The 15,321-nt window shown below is 54.5% G+C and overlaps 1 protein-coding gene and 1 long non-coding RNA gene across 3 annotated transcripts in view; one reads left to right on the top strand and one right to left on the bottom strand.

The window, feature by feature from the left end:
• The window catches only part of LOC308657445, a 22,460-nt gene extending 16,038 nt beyond the window's left edge, over positions 1–6,422 (bottom strand). Inside the window, exons 1-2 of the long non-coding RNA XR_014023925.1 lie at positions 5,862–6,422; positions 5,226–5,280 (exon numbers count right to left, since the gene is read on the bottom strand). This is a non-coding gene — a long non-coding RNA (uncharacterized lncRNA). The remainder of the gene's footprint in view (positions 1–5,225; positions 5,281–5,861) is intronic.
• The window catches only part of KRT80 (keratin 80), a 22,671-nt gene extending 7,350 nt beyond the window's left edge, over positions 1–15,321 (top strand). The window contains exons 3-9 of one of the 2 annotated variants that reach the window (XM_081309135.1): positions 3,420–3,480; positions 3,768–3,863; positions 11,296–11,460; positions 11,921–12,046; positions 12,545–12,765; positions 13,216–13,271; positions 13,404–15,321. In XM_081309135.1, the coding sequence (XP_081165261.1) occupies positions 3,420–3,480; positions 3,768–3,863; positions 11,296–11,460; positions 11,921–12,046; positions 12,545–12,765; positions 13,216–13,271; positions 13,404–13,528 (850 nt within the window). In that variant the 3' untranslated portion in view covers positions 13,529–15,321. Of the gene's footprint in view, positions 1–3,419; positions 3,481–3,767; positions 3,864–11,295; positions 11,461–11,920; positions 12,047–12,544; positions 12,766–13,215; positions 13,272–13,368 lie in introns of both variants that reach the window. The other variant, XM_081309134.1, reaches the window with a different exon arrangement.

Genomic DNA, 15,321 nt, shown 5'->3' with positions numbered 1-15,321 from the left:
CACAACTCCGCTTGCCACGCACAGGCTCTCCCAGCAGCCCAGCCAGATGGTGTCTGTGGGAGCACGGTGGAGCTGGGAGTCCTGTACAAACACCACCCGTTGTTTTCATCTGGCTCAGCCCCTGCCTGGCCCTTGTTTCCATCCGCCTGCTGTCTGAATTACAGATTAGGCTCAGGGCTTCTTCTTGTTCCCTCTCTGGATAGGGAACCCACTTCAGTAGGCAGAGGAGAAAACTGGGTCTGGTGGCAAGGTTCCTGGGTCTGCAGGCCAGAGCCAGGGAGCTGCAGCCTAGCTGTGCAGAGCCTGGGGCCTCCAGGAGGCAGGCGACGCCAGGTGGAGCCCTAGCAGGGAGGGGCTGTGCCTGGCCTCTCCAGGCGATGAGATCAGCCTTGCTCCCAGAAATAAACAAGTTACCGGGGAGAGGGGTGCAGGTGTGACAAGCCTGAGAACGGGTTTGGGAACTGGGAGCTGGCAGACTGGCAGAGAAATAGGGTGAAATTGGGGATAAGGTGTCACCTAAGCCTCTGTGGGGAGAGAGACTTTCAAGGGCCTGGAGGTAGCAGGGTCCCCAAGGATTGGATCATCTAACTTTTCTATTTGCTAAGGACAAAGCCAAGGCCCAGCAAGGGGAAGCGACTTGCCCAAGCCCACACAGTAAGTGACTCAGGGACACCGCCTACAGTTGTGCAAGCTGCTTAATGACAAGAGCAGGCCATTGAGGGGCTGAGATCAGTTGAGCATCAGGCCGTGAGAGCTGAGGTGGGTCACACACCCCCTTTCTTTCTAATTCATACAGACTGGGGATGACCCAGCAATAGCCTCAGGGGGACTAGGAACTAGCCTCAGACAGTGTCTGGCCTCAGCCCAGTGCACCTGCTGTGCCAGCAGCCTCCCCTGGCCAGGCCATGGAGGGCCAGGGCAAGCCCAGCCTAGGCAACAGGCCATGAGGAGTCTCCTCAGGTTCCCATACTTCCTGTGTCCTTCTCTGGCAAGATAGTCACTATACTCCCCTGTATATGTTCTCCAGGGTCCTTGGTGGCCTCTATTGGCAGATCTGCAAGGAATGGCCTGGAAATACCCATTACCTCCCAACTCCCCCAGCAAGGACATCTTCAAGGGGGTGGGAGGCGGATGAGACCCAGTGCTCCCAGTCCAAGGCCTAAGATCCCCTCCTAAGGTTTTTCAAGGGACATAGTTAACAAATAAGTCAGCAGGCTCCAAGCAATAGGAATTACTTCATGGGACAGGTGAAGGTCAGAGGGTGGATGATGGGGACCTCTGGTGGGGAGGAAGGAAAGGGCAGAGAGGGGTGAGATACCTGGGCCCCCCAAGACTGCTGTCCCCCATATCCTGCCCCTAGGCAGGCAGGACTTTGCTACCCAGAAAGGATGGGGGAGGGCTCAGCACCCCCAGGCCTTGGAGGTCCTCAGACTCCCCCAGATTTCAGGGGGAAGCCTGTTCAAGTTAGCCCATCCCTGATGATCTGCCGGAGGCCTGCAGAGCCACTCTGGTTCCACAGTGAGGCTTCTGGAGGCTTCTGTCTGAGGATGGGAGAGACCAAGACGGAGGGGCCAAGCCTTGGAGTTTCCTGAGTGCCAGGCTCTGCTGGGAACACTGTGCCCTAACCTTTTGGGTCAAACCCTGACCTCTCTGGGCCTCTGTTTGCTTCCTTATAAAAGGAGGAGCAAACCCTGACCTCTCTGGGCCTCTGTTTGCTTCCTTATAAAAGGAGGAGCCAACACCCCCATCCACATCTCCATTATCATGACTAAGGCACACACACAGTAGCCTACCGAAGGCCACACAGCAAGTCATCAGGGAAGCCAGGACTTGAGTCCCTGCTTAGCCAGCACACCCAGCCCTTCTCTGAGCCTGTTTCTTCATCTGTCAAATGGGACCCATAGAGGGCTGGGGATGTAGCTCAGTTGGTAGAGTGCTTGCCCTGCATGCACAGGGCCTAGCACCACACACACACACACACACACACACACAAAAGACCCATAGGACCTCCCAAGCTAGGGCTCTGAGGGTCATAGGGGAGGCTGTAGAGGGCACCCAGCACAGGAAGGAGGTGGCCCAGGGCACAGGTCACACCCGTCTCTCGTCAGGGTGTTTGTGGACATTTGTTATCCTGGCCCACCTCTCTGCCCAGCCCCTGTGACCTACATCCTAGAGCTTCTCACAGATTCTTGGAAGCTAAGGCATGGCCAGGGACAGCCTGTGCACTCAGCACCCTGAGATCCAGAGACCTAAGTGCCCTGTGGGTCCTCACCACCCTGAGGTCCACTCTCCTCAGCTCCCCGGGTGGCTGGTGAACAGGAAGGCATGGCGGTGTGGCAGGTCCAGCCAGCAGACAAAGGATATGGACAACACCATCCTGGCTATGAGGTCAGGGACTGGGGCAGGTGGCAGGTGGCTGAACTGAGAGCTTCCCCTGATTCAGGCTTTCCCTAGAGGGGAGGGAAGATGGAAGAAGCCACATAATCCTGTGTATGCTAGGGCCAGCAGGGGCTGTCAGCAGACACTACCAACCCAGATGGCCAAGACAAACATCTTGATTGGAGGAAGAGGGTCAGGTCAGGGATGGAAGAATCCTGTCCCCTGGAGCAATAGGATTTTTTTTTTTTTTTTTTTTTTTTTGGTACCAGGTATTGAATTCAGGGGCACTCAACCCTGAGCCACATCCCCAGGCCTATTTGTATTTTATTTAGAGACAGGGTCTCACTGAGTTGCTTAGTGCCTCACTTTTGCTGAGGCTGGCTTTGAACTTGTGATCCTCCTGCCTCAGCCTCCCAAACTGATGGGATTATAGGCATGTGCCACCACACTCATTTGCAATGTGATTCTTGTTGCCAACATGAGGTGGCCTTGACAGAGAAGAGAGCTCTGGTGCTGTCGGCCACTGCACAGACACCCCTAGACGAGGAAGCTGCCAAGTGGGGGTCGGGGAGTTCCTTGTCCAAAAATATCCTCTTTCCATCCTCCCTTTGGAGGGAACATGATGGCCTCCCACTGTCTCAAAAAGCAGAGGGAAGAAGGGTGGGGCTGCAGGGAGGGAGCAGAGGTGGGAGAGAGGGAGCTGTGAGCGGGAGCCTGGGGACGACACCATCCTGAAGCACAGCTTGTCTGAACCTGAGATTCTCAGGGCATGAGAAAGGGCTACAGTCAGGAGAGGCTTCCTGGAGGAGGTGATCATGCAGCAGAACCAGGAAGGGACAGGAGCTAGTGGGAAAAAACTGAGTAGTCCCAGGAAGGTGGGGGCATGTCACAGAAGACACCCAAAGGATGGGCTGCTTTTCTAATTGGCACAGGCACTGAGTAGGGTGAGGCCCTGAGCCCCATCCAAAGGGAATTAACCAACCCCAAGCTCTCGCCACATTCAGTTAAGCAGTTCCTCCCTCCCCACCACCCCCTTGCAGGTATGAGGACGAGATCTCCAAGCGTACAGACCTGGAGTTCACCTTTGTCCAACTGAAGAAGGTAGCCTGCCCAGCCCGCCCCAGGGCTCCTTCCTCATGGGCCCCCACCCTCTTTCCCTCAGAATCACCTCTGTGCCCAAGCAAAGCCCCCAAGGGCTTAAGTCCCAGGACCCAGGGACAGACAGACAGATACTCTAGTCCCCACCTGGCCCCTTTACCCAAGCTCTGAGCCAGATCTCCTCTGGGAATCACCTCCCCACACTCTCACCCAGGAAGCTAAGTTCCCCTACCCAGTCCTGCCTGGAACCCAAGCATCTCTCCATCTCTCACCGCTGCTCCCAACCCCAGGACCTGGATGCTGAGTGTCTTCGACGGACTGAACTGGAAACCAAGTTAAAAGGCCTACAGAGCTTCGTGGAGCTGATGAGAACCATCTACGAACAGGTGAGTGAGAAGGGGCCCACATCCTGTCGAGCTAAGAGCTGAGTGCCGCGGGCAAGGGGTGCAGGGAATGGGAGGACATCCAGAGGTAGGGAGCCTCCAACAGCCGTGAGGTCCAACCACAGACATAACAATGCCCCATGCCCCTTCATGTCCTGATGTCAATCGTCCTACGTGTCTCCTTGCTACTCGTTTCATGGAACATGGGTAGGTGCCCCAAAGCCCCTCTCTCAGGGAGAACCTTATTTCTCTGTGTGCCGGAGTGTCAAAGGTATGGGGACCAGATGCTTCGGGCAAAGATCAGGAGGCTGGCCTCAATCCAAGGCCCTCAAATAACATTTCCGCTTAGACTGCTCTCTCTTTAATCCCTGCAGCCTAAACCACAAGGACCCCCAGTTCTAGCTTTGTTGGGTTTGCATTTCACCTTCCCCCTTTGGGGCTAAACAGGGAGGACTCACAGTTGGCTTCCGCCAGAACAAAGATGATCCAACCAGTGCAGACAAAGGAGCCTCTAGAATACATTCTCGCTTGTCTCCCGAGTCCTCAGCTAAGCCTGAGTGGACAGTGGCCCAGCAAGGCCTCTGGTGCCACCAGTCCAGTCATCAGATGGCCCTGCTGCCGGCTCCCAGATGCTGCCCCTCCTCTGCACGGTGCCTGCAGGGTTCCTCCTCTCCAGCTCACCTCTTTCAGGGGTCTGAGTTATAGAGGTGACACTTCTGCACCAACAGGCCCTTCCACGAGTGTCTTTGGTTGAGCTAAGAGTGGGCAGAATTACTTCTGGGGTTGACAGGGCTCTGCAGACTGGGTGCCACACATTGCTGATGCCAAGCTGTGGCACTCAAGTTAAGATCAGAGCAGAGATCAAAGTCACCACCACAATCAGAATGTTCTGCTGTGGACCCCATGAGCTGCTGACCACAGCTTCATGGCCTCATCCTGTGGACAGGGAAGTGAGACCTTGTATCTGTGCATGGGCCCGGTTCCTTCCAGCAGGTTCCATGCCCCCTGGGGCCTCTGTGGGACTGAGACCTGTTTGTTCCCATGGCACGTAGCACAGCAGAGAGAATACCATCTCCCTTGGGAGCAGCAGGAAGGTAGCCCTTGCAGGCCCACCCATATCAGAGCCCTGCAAGTGTCCTATCCAGGGGAGCCCTTCCCAGCCACGGCAAGCCCTGTGGGACTGAGCAGGGCTCCCACCAGCTGGCTTGAGAAGTTGGCTGAGAGCCCCTTTGCCCAAACTCTGCTGGCTGGTGTGGGCCTGGCAGGCATCAGCCAGCATTTCCAAATTTTTGCTCACCCCTGCTCTCAGCAAGCTCCATGTTCAAGCCCTAAGCAAGGCCCCGATCCTGACTCAGCCTTGCTTACCCCTTCTGTAACTGTGAGCGTCCTGTTTCTCCTCTCTGTGCCTCAGGATCCTCATCTGCAAAATGGAAGAGTAACTGAGCAGTAGTGGAGTTGTGCTGCAGGCTAAGCCCACTTGTCCATTAGACAAGCATTTGTGGCATGCCTACTGGGCGCCAGCATTACCCCCACAGCCTGAGCAAGACAGGGAAGTCCCTCCTCACCAGGAGAGCTCCACCTAGGTCAGAGGAGACAGGTGACATGCAAAAGAACAAGCCCCTGAGGGAGATCACTCAGGAGGGCATTAAGGGCAGGTTGCCAAGAAGCTGGTGACCCAACAGTGCTGGGAGAGAGGACCTTCAGAGCTATGGCCAGGGGCCCTCTCTGAGGAGGTACAATCAAGCCAAGACCCAACGACAGGGAAGGTCCACACCAGTGGAAGAACTGTGCGAAGTTTCTAAGGCAGGAGTGAGCTCGTGACTAAAGGGAGAGAAGGAAGTCACTGTGGTCACAGCAGAAGGGCAGAGTGGGAACCAGGAGTCAGGGAGAACCAGCAGGTGGGCTCATCCAGGGTCTTGGACTCTGAGACAGAGTTTGACCTTATCTGAGTGTGATGGGCACTGGGGTGGGGCAGTGCAGGGGGTTGGGTGCCCTTTGTACCGTGAGAAGACTACTGTGGAGCAGGGACTGCAGTGAAGGTGACCATGAATCACAGCTGCCCCTCAGTGTCCTCAGGGAATTGGTTCCAGGATCTAGGCACATCCCCAGCCCCTGGACACTCAGTTTTTCATTTAACATGGCATAGCATCTGCACATAACAACACATCCTTCCACAGCCTTCCATTCCTAGATTGCTTAGGAGACATAATGCTATGTCAGTGCTGTGTCAATAGTAGTTGCTCCACTGTATTGTTTTAGAGAATAATGGCCAGGAAAAAAGTCTGTACCTGTTCAATTTTTCCATCCATGGTTGGTCGAATCCTCAGATGTGGAACCCGTGGATAGAGAGGGGCAACTGGATAGCAGTTATTGTCACTTTGGGAAGCAGCAAGGTAGCAAGTTGACTTTGGGGTACAAGTTCTGTGTTTCCCTCCCTTTTCCACTTGAGTATGAGGAGGAAAACACTGACCATTTGCCAAAAAGATCCCCCACCCCAGTGGGTCTCTAGACAGCACTAACAGAACTAGAAGAGGATCCATATCTAAATTTTCTAGTAGCCACATTTTTTAAAAAAGAAACAAAAAAATTTTAATAGTATTTCAACCCAATATAGCCAAAATATGATTATTTCAATCTGTAATCAATATAAAAAATAGTGGGCTATCTTATATCCTTTGTCTCATACTAAATATTCAACATCTAGTGCATTTTTTACAATTACAGTCTATCTCGGTTTATACTAGCCACATTCCAGTGCTCAGCATCACCTATGACAGGCTGGACGGAGCAAGTCTAAGCACAAGCACGTGCCAGCTACAGAAAAACATGGCAGCACCCAAGTATCCCCAGAAGGCCGGCCACTCTAGTTTGTATCAATCAGAAAAGTATTGCTGGGCTGGGGATGTGGCTCAAGCGGTAGCGAGCTCGCCTGGCATGTGTGTGGCCCAGGTTCGCTCCTCAGCACCACATACAAACAAAGATGTTGTGTCCGCCAAAAACTAAAAAATAAAAATTAAAAAAATTTTAAAAAAAAAGAAAAGCATTGCTGTCCAGGCCCATCCCATACCCCAGAAAGCAGCCTTCCCCTCCCGCAACACAGGGACACCTGCAAAACCCTTCCCAGCCCAGGGCAGGACCCCATGACATGATCTGCTCAGGGCCTCATCTGCACACTGCAGCCTTCTCTGCACCCTCTGCCCCTCCCCTCCAGGGACAAGAGCTGGCAGGGTGAGAGGACCCTGGGCTGGCAGAAGTCCACATTCTGCTCAGCTCTGGCAGAACATTCCAGCTCCCTTGTGCACTGGGGACTTGGATCCATCCAGCATGATCACTGCCTGCCCCACCCATGAGCTATGGTTCCAGAGAGATTAACTGTGGAATCTGTTGACAACCTCCTGCAGCCAAGCTCCCCTCCCAGCAGGTAGATCCCTGCAGAAGGAACAGTACTGTCTAAATGGCATGGGCAGGGTGGCCACTCCAGGCATAGGCTGCTTTGCCCCTGGACCTGTTGTTCAGCTCTGTCACCTTTACCAGTTACAGCAATAGACTCTGTAGTTGCTATCTATTGAGCACCTACTACAGCCCAGGTATTGTGTTTTGAGCTTTCCCGACTTAATCTCAGTTAATCCTCTCCAGCAAGTCTGAATGAGGGCTAATGATTAAGTAAGCACGGATTTTAGAGCGGCTTGGACTTGAATCCTGGCATAGTAAACATGGCAGGTGAATCAGACCAGATTGTCTTAATCTCACTCTCTGCCTCAACATCTCCATCATTAAAATAGGAAGAAGAATAGCACTACCCCTCCAGGCTGTCGTAAGGATTTATTTTTTAATAGATCCTAAAGAACTTAGAACAGTAGCTGGCACATGGCAAACATTTAATAAACGTTAGCTAGTTTCAATTCTATAATTATACCCATTTCACAGACAAAAACGGAGACTCAGAGAGGTTTAAAAACTCGGCCAGGGTTATCTAATTAATAAGAGGTGGTAGTATTCAGAGTCCAGTGTGCTTAAGTGCTACATTTTGCTAATCAGCACTAAGTTACCCCATGAGTGTCATCATCTAGCCTGCAGTGGGAAACCCTCTGAGAGTGGTCACATACATACAGTAGTCTTCTCAGGCCCTAATCTGTACCTTGGCTTAATTCTTGCCAACTTTGTGGTGCTGGGGGCCCATCCCAAGGTGGCACCTTCACACCACACAGGCAAGCATTGTTATACCTTCTGCTCTTGGCAGGGGCCAACATGTCCGGACGGGTCTGAAGATATTCTGACTCCATTTCCTACTTCCGTTTACCACACTCCTGCCAAGCCTGCCTCTTTCCAGAAAGGCTCTGAGGCTGTTCTATCAGCTGTGATTTGCAGATCCCTTCTCCCTGACAGGGCAGTCCCCTAAAGTATCTCTTGGAAGTGGCCTGGCTGTTTTTTGTTTGTTTGTTTAAACATTTATCTTTTACTTGTGGGTGGACACATACCTTTATTTATTTTTATGTGGTGCTGAGGATTGAACCCAGTGCCTCACACATGCTAGGCAAGCTCTCTACCTCTGAACCATCAACCCAGTCCTGTGGCCTGGCCTTTTTCTGAGCCACATAAAAAGGCAAATTGGTCCTGGTCTGGAAGTGCTGCTGGGGTTCTATCCAGGATCCCCTGCTCACTGACCTTCATTATGCTTCTACCAAGGAACTCCATCTGCCCTTAGGCACGCCTGCCAACATGATGGTTCCATGTCAGAAGTGTTGGGGGATAGCTGGGCCCAGTGGTCTATACCTGGAGTTCCAGCTACTCAGGAGACTGAGGCAGGAGGATCGCTTGGGCCCAGGAGTTCAAGGCTACCCTGGGCAACATAATGAGGCCCCATCTCAAAAAAAAAAAAAAAGGACATGTTACAAGAATACTGAGCAGTAGAGGGGCAGTAGAGGGGCAGCATGGGTCTGCAGTGACTTTCAGCCTTGTTCTGGGCTGGCCTCTTAGCCTGCCTCTGCCCAGAGACTTCTGTTAAGTTTATTGGAAGACCAACCAAAACCCCTCAGCAGGAGACCCCAAAGGGCAGCTAGCCACTGAGCTCAGGGTCCTGCTAGCCCCAGGACAAAGGCAGGATACTCGAGAGGGTCTTCACAATGACTGCCACCACCTAAGCTATCTTTTCCAGGAGTCCCTCCTTGTCACCAGGAGGTGCTGGTGGGCAGAGATGGCAGGTGAGCAGATGGGAAGGGTGTCCTTCATGGCTGCCCACATAACCTGTCTGAATCTACTTAGTCCCTAGATATAAGTCATGTATCTAGATACTTAATCCCTAGATACAACCCCAAGATACAAGTCATGGATTGGAAGTATCAGCCCCCGACAGGGACAGAAGCCAGAGGATCCACCATAACTTAACCATAATGGAAAGGTGGGGTCCCAAAAGTCAGGTGCCAGGGTCAGAATGCAACCATAGGCTAAATGGCTGAGCCTGGACCAGAGCCAACCTCCAGATCCAGCTGCTAATACAAAGTGGGGGACATGACAAACATGGTCACGGGTACAATCGGAAAAATCCAGACTGTGGGGAACAGTCTCAAGGCAGACAATCCTGTTCCAATAAGAAAAATTACAAGGAAACAGAGAAATGGAGGGGTGTTAGTAGATTAAAAGAAACTTGGGAACCAAGTGCAGTGGCGCACACCTGTAATCCCAGTGGCTCAGGAGGCAGGAGGATCAAGAGTTCAAAGCCAGCCTCAGCAACTTAGAGAGGCACTAAGCAACTCAGCGAGACCCTGTCTGTAAATAAAATACAAGAAAGGGCTGGGGATGTGGCTCAGTAGTTTGAGAGCCCCTGAGTTCAATTCCTAGTACCAAAAAAGAAAGAAAGAAACTTGGGGTCATGTGGACCAATGGCAAGGTACAGACCTTGTTTGGATCCTGATTCAGAGTTTTAAATATTTTTGAGGCCATCAGCGGGTTGGGAATACTGACTGAAATGTGATGACTGAAGTAGAGGTCAAGGGTAGACTGTGGGCCCATGACCCATGCCTGCAAAGAGCCCAGCGCCACTCCCCCTTCTGCCTGGCAACTCCCTGCCTCCCTGAGGCCCTTTGGCCAACTGACTCCCACCCTCTGCACATGCTGGTTGCAATGCTCTGTTTACACACCCCTACTCCTCCCTCCCACACTGAGGCCCTGCCAGGCCCAGCCTGTTGTTCAGTGTCCCAGGGGAAGCAGCCCAGACTCAGGGTGACACCTTGCAACCTCTGTGCAGACCCCTATTCCTATTTGCTTCCCTATGCACCCCTGAGCCTGAGGCTGGCAGGCCAGGGCCATAGAAAGCTGGCCTGGGGGGGCTGGGGATGTGGCTCAGGCGGTAGCGCGATCGCCTGGCATGCGTGCGGCCCGGGTTCGATTCTCAGCACCACATACAAACAAAGATGTTGTGTCCGCCAATAACTAAAAAAATAAATATTAAAATTCTCTCTAAAAAAAAAAAAAAAAGAAAGCCGGCCTGGGCCTAGGAAGACACCAGAGAAGGCTTCTGCTCTAGGCCTTGCCCCTTCATGAAAGCAGAATAGGAACAACAAGGACAGAGCCCTAGGTCCCTATGTGCCCCTCTCAGCCGTCTCCACCACCCACTGTCCTCCTCCATGACCCAGGAGGATATGTGAGAGCACTCAGCACTGTCTGGCCTGGGGTGAGCCTCAGGGAAGTGGTGGGTTTTGCCATTTCCAGAGGGCTCTGGAGACCGGAAGGAGATCAAAATATTGTCATGCTTTAGGGCCAGCTTCCTCAGCCAGAGGGGGAGCGGGCAGTGAGCCTCTGGTGGGACTCTAAAGTCACAGCAACACCTTTCACAGGCTGGGCCCATTTTCAAAGAGGTCAGGCGATGGCGAGGGCAGATTGGCCCTCTTCTAGCCTCACCCTGCCCTTCCCCATCCTCCATTCCCTCATGCGTTCAAGAACCCTTGCCAGACGTGGGGTTCCAGAGGTGAACTTGGCTCTGCCCGGTTCTCAGGGAGCTTCTCACCCAGTGAGGACCAGGGTAGGGGCATGCAGAACTGCTTGCCACAGAGCATGGTGACAAAACAGCAAGCAGAGGGACCTGCCTCAGCTGCCAGTCTGTAGCATGGCTTCCTGGGCCTTTTCCCGATCAGCCAGGAGGAGGGTGTCCCAGCCAGGGAGAGAGCAACTGGGTAGATGGTGGGTAGACAGGGAATAAGGCCTCTAGAACCACCAGCCCCTCCCTGGCCCTCTCCTCGGCTCAGAGAGGGAGCATTTTACATAGGTGGGCCGAGGGCAGTGAGCTGGGGAGAGGGTATCTTTCAATTACCTCTCCAGGGAGACTGGAGGGGAACAGCCTCACTCTCCATTGCCTCTGGGGACGAAGGGACTGTGGGTGGCTAAGGGGCCTCGTGCCCTCCCCACCAGCCCTGAGCCCTCCACATCTGTGCCCTGCCAGGAGATGAAGGACCTGGCAGCCCAAGTGAAGGATGTGTCAGTGACCGTTGGCATGGACAGTCGCTGCCACATCGACCTGAGCGGCATCGTGGAGGAGGTGAAGGCCCAGTATGACGCCATCGCAGCCCGCAGCCTGGAGGAGGCCGAGGCGTACTCACGCAGCCAGGTTTGGGGCTGACCACGTGGGGCGGGATGGCTCCCTCTGGACCCTAGGAAGGGCTGTTCTAGAGACGGCTGAGCTCACTCTCAGCTCCAGATCCTCAGGTTCTCCGAGAGGGCAGTGGGGATGTGTGGGGCAGGCATGGGTGGGCATTTCACAGCAGGTATGGGAGCTGGGCACCTGCCAGCCCCTGAGGAGTGGCCAGGAGGGAAGGCCATGGTCTATGGCCTCCTGGAGGTCATTGGTGGTGCTGTCCCCCAGCAGCACCAGGCCAGAGGCAGGGACAGCTATTGGGGTTCACCAAGAGTGGCCCAGCAGAGGCCACCCAGAGGCACATGGTGGGGCAGGAGGGAGTCAGGCATGAAGTAGGGCTGCAGAGGAGGACTGAGAGATGGGGATGAGGGTGAGGGGTGCTGGGAGGGCCACAGTGAACGACCCCTCACATGACTTCCTCCATCCCTTCCAGCTGGAAGAGCAAGCTGCCCGCTCGGCAGAGTTTGGGAACAGCCTCCAGAGCAGCCGCTGCGAGATCGCTGATCTCAATGTGCGCATCCAGAAGCTCCGGTCCCAGATCCTCTCGGTCAAGAGCCACGTGAGTATCTGCAGAACCCCTGCAGGTGGGAGCAGGGAGGAAAGCGGGGAGACACATGGTCACACTCACACACGCTCAGTACATGCAAGACCTAAATGAATGACCCTGAGCAGGTCGCCTCTGTGCCTCTGTGGTTTCCCAGCCTGCCATATGGGAGACGAGGGCAACCAGAGTGCACACCCAGGGCCCACCCCTAGAGCCCTCACCAACCAATCAGAGAGAAGGGATTGGAAGCCTAAGTCCCAGCTTCTAACCAGGATAAGCCATCAGAGCAAGTGCCACCCTGTAGGCAGCTCTTCTGACCCTAGAAGAGGGCCTTTTTAGCTCTCACTGAACACCCTCTTGTTGCACTGCAAGCGCTACCACACCCAGAAATGACCTTGCTTAGCCCCACACACAGAACACACAGGCCATCGAGGACAGAGGTGACTCCCGGCCCCGGCCAGCTCCCTCCCTCCCTCTGTGTCCACCAACTCCCTCCCTCTGTCCTGCGTGCAGTGCCTGAAACTGGAGGAGAACATCAAGGCAGCCGAGGAGCAGGGAGAGCTGGCCTTCCAGGACGCCAAGGCCAAGCTGGCTCAACTGGAGGGGGCCCTTCAGCAGGCCAAGCAGGACATGGCGCGGCAGCTGCGCGAGTACCAGGAGCTGATGAACACCAAGCTGGCCCTGGACATCGAGATTGCCACCTACCGCAAGCTGGTGGAAGGCGAGGAGAGCCGGTGAGGACAGGGCTGGAGAGAGGGAGGGCTGAGGGAGGCCCAGGCCAGGCAGAGCCAGCCTCCCCTCCAGCAGGACACACTGAGCCTGGCAAGCCTGGGTTCCAGACCAGCTTGAGCTAGTTACTGGGATCTCAGTCCAATTAATTAAATTCTCACATTCCCCATCTGAAAACTGGGCTGATGGTAAACATGGCTCTCCTGCAGTAGGGAGGGTTAACGTGAGGATGCCTGCAAATGCCTGTCAACAAGTGTTCAGGAAGATTAGCCATGTATACAGAAGAAAGAGGGAACAAGCAAAGAGAGCCGGCAGGCCAGGGTCATACCATAGGGCAAATCCAAGGCTGCAAGTGACAACCAAGAATCCCCTCCACTTACCAGTCCCCAGGTCCCCAATCCCAAGGGAACTAAAGCCACATCTCCCTTCACATACCCCCATGTCCTCCCACACAGAATGGACTTGCCCTCAGCCACCGTGGTCAGTGCTGTGCAATCCAGACCTAGAGTTGGTGAGTCCACCTGCCCCAAGAACCCATGGTGGGGAGGCACAGGGTACAGGGGATCATGACCCTAAAGGCATTGTTTAAGTGGCTCCCAAAACTCCAGCCCCTCCCCTCCCCCACCCCTTGTGTCCCGTATAGCTGCCTCCAAGTCACTCCACTCCAAGGGCTCCTTCTGGAAGAAGAAGAACCGCAGAGGGCCCGTGATCAAAATCACTGAAATGTCAGAGAAGTACCTCTCCCAGGAGTCTGAGGCCTCAGATTAAGACAGCTGGACCCCAGGAGTCTCAGGTCACTCCCACTGCAGCAGGTGGGACTTAAGCTGGACTCAAGAAAGCAGCTTGGAGCCTCCAGGTTGGAAGGGGAGATGAGACCAGGATGCTGAACAGAAAGGAGAAGGGTTCCAGCCAGAGGCGGCCTTCTTGAGGGTTGCCGGGGTGGAGTGGAGCATCCCCAGCTCCACGCCCTGCCAATGTCTCACAGTCCCCCTTCCCACCTTCTGGCCACAGGTTTTCCTGGCTGGGTAAACTGGAACTTGGGGTCAGTTTGTGTCCTCCTCCTTGCTCCTCTGAGGCTCCTCCTCCAGTGCAGGGCTCAGACCCAGGTGCTTCAAGTCCCTTGTCCAGTGCTTGCCCCTAACTCCTCTCTCCAGCCTTGCCTTGCCTTGCCGCCATCTCAGAACAGAGGCTGCTGCCCTCTCTGCTCAGCCCAGGCTCTGGGCTGAGCAGAGAGGGCCACTCAGGCCCTATCCTGTATCTGGAGTCCCTGCAGAGGTGGGATGCTGAGGACCCCCTGGCTCTCCTGCACTTGGGCTCCCAGACACCTGACAGTATTAGGGAGTGGAGGGAGGAGGCCCTGGAGGTCAGAGGCCTGAACCCTTTTCTCTCTGGTCCCTCCCAGGAGATCATAGGCAGAACTCCCCCACCCCCACCCCCAGTCATTCCAGAAGCTCTGCTGGCCATGGCCAGCTCCCTGGGAGCAGAAGCCAGATGGCAGTCTGACCTGAGGCAGGAGAACTAGACCCTCTCTTCACCTCCCTGTCATTCCAGGGCTCCCCACAGGGCCTGGGATCTGAGTTCTCTGCCCCCAGCCCAGTTCTCTCCCACCTCAACCCTGGCTCTGGTGCAAAGGCCCTGGAGACCCATAGCCCCACTCCTGCCATGACTCATTTCCCAGGAATCCCACTTCTAGGGGTCCCTATTCTCTCCACTGGGCCAGTCTGGCCCTCCTCTCTTTTGCATTCCCTGAGGAATCCAGGACACCACACACCTGTGGGCTTCTAGCTCTTTCATTTTCCCCCCTCTGGATCCTTCTTCCCCCCTGGACCCTTCTTCCCCCCATGCCCACTCTGCCTGCCTCCATCGGGCCATGAAGGAGGTACAATCCAGGCAGGTCTGGGAGCCTCTCGGAGTCCTTGAGGTCAGGCTGTGGTGCCCCAATGACAGTCTTAAAACAGCTCCACCAAAGAGAAAACCGTGCAGCCCACAACATCTGGGGTGGGCAGGAGCAGCCTGGTTTCTTTCTCTTGGCCTCACCTTTAGGGTTTGCAGGGGACCCTGCCAGCTGCAGCTTCCCACTTCACAAGCCACCTTCTCTCCTCCCCTCCTCTACTCACCCTCACCTCACCTACTCTTCCAGCCTGTCTCTCCTCTCATCTCCCAGGACAGGATGCCTTAGGGTCTCAGCCCCTCCTAGGCCTCGAGGTCCTCCAGGCCTGTCGGGGGCGCTGATGGTCTTCCAAGCCTGGTCAGCAGGAACTCAGCTATATGTACTCATCCCTGAAGTCCCCAAAGAGGGTGTTCGCTGCTGCTTTCTCTCGGGCTATTTATTGGTTTCCAAGGGAGCAAATCCTCAGTGGGGATATGAGATATACGAAATATATATTATTTTTTCATAACTTATATAGCTTTTAACTTATTGCTTCCCTTCCTGTTTCTGCATGAGCAGTGCTGTATGTACTCTCTGGATTTTAGATAAACATATCCCAGCCTCCCCACCCAACTGGCTGACTAGCTTGGGCCAATGCCCCCTCTCCCTGCCAAGGGATGAATAAAGTGTT

Source organism: Spermophilus citellus (genome assembly GCF_964194105.1).
Source record: "Spermophilus citellus genome assembly, chromosome: 10".
Classification (NCBI taxonomy): Eukaryota; Metazoa; Chordata; class Mammalia; order Rodentia; family Sciuridae; genus Spermophilus; species Spermophilus citellus.
Note: the sequence above shows the minus strand (reverse complement) of the source record. Positions and strands in the feature narration are given on the sequence as shown.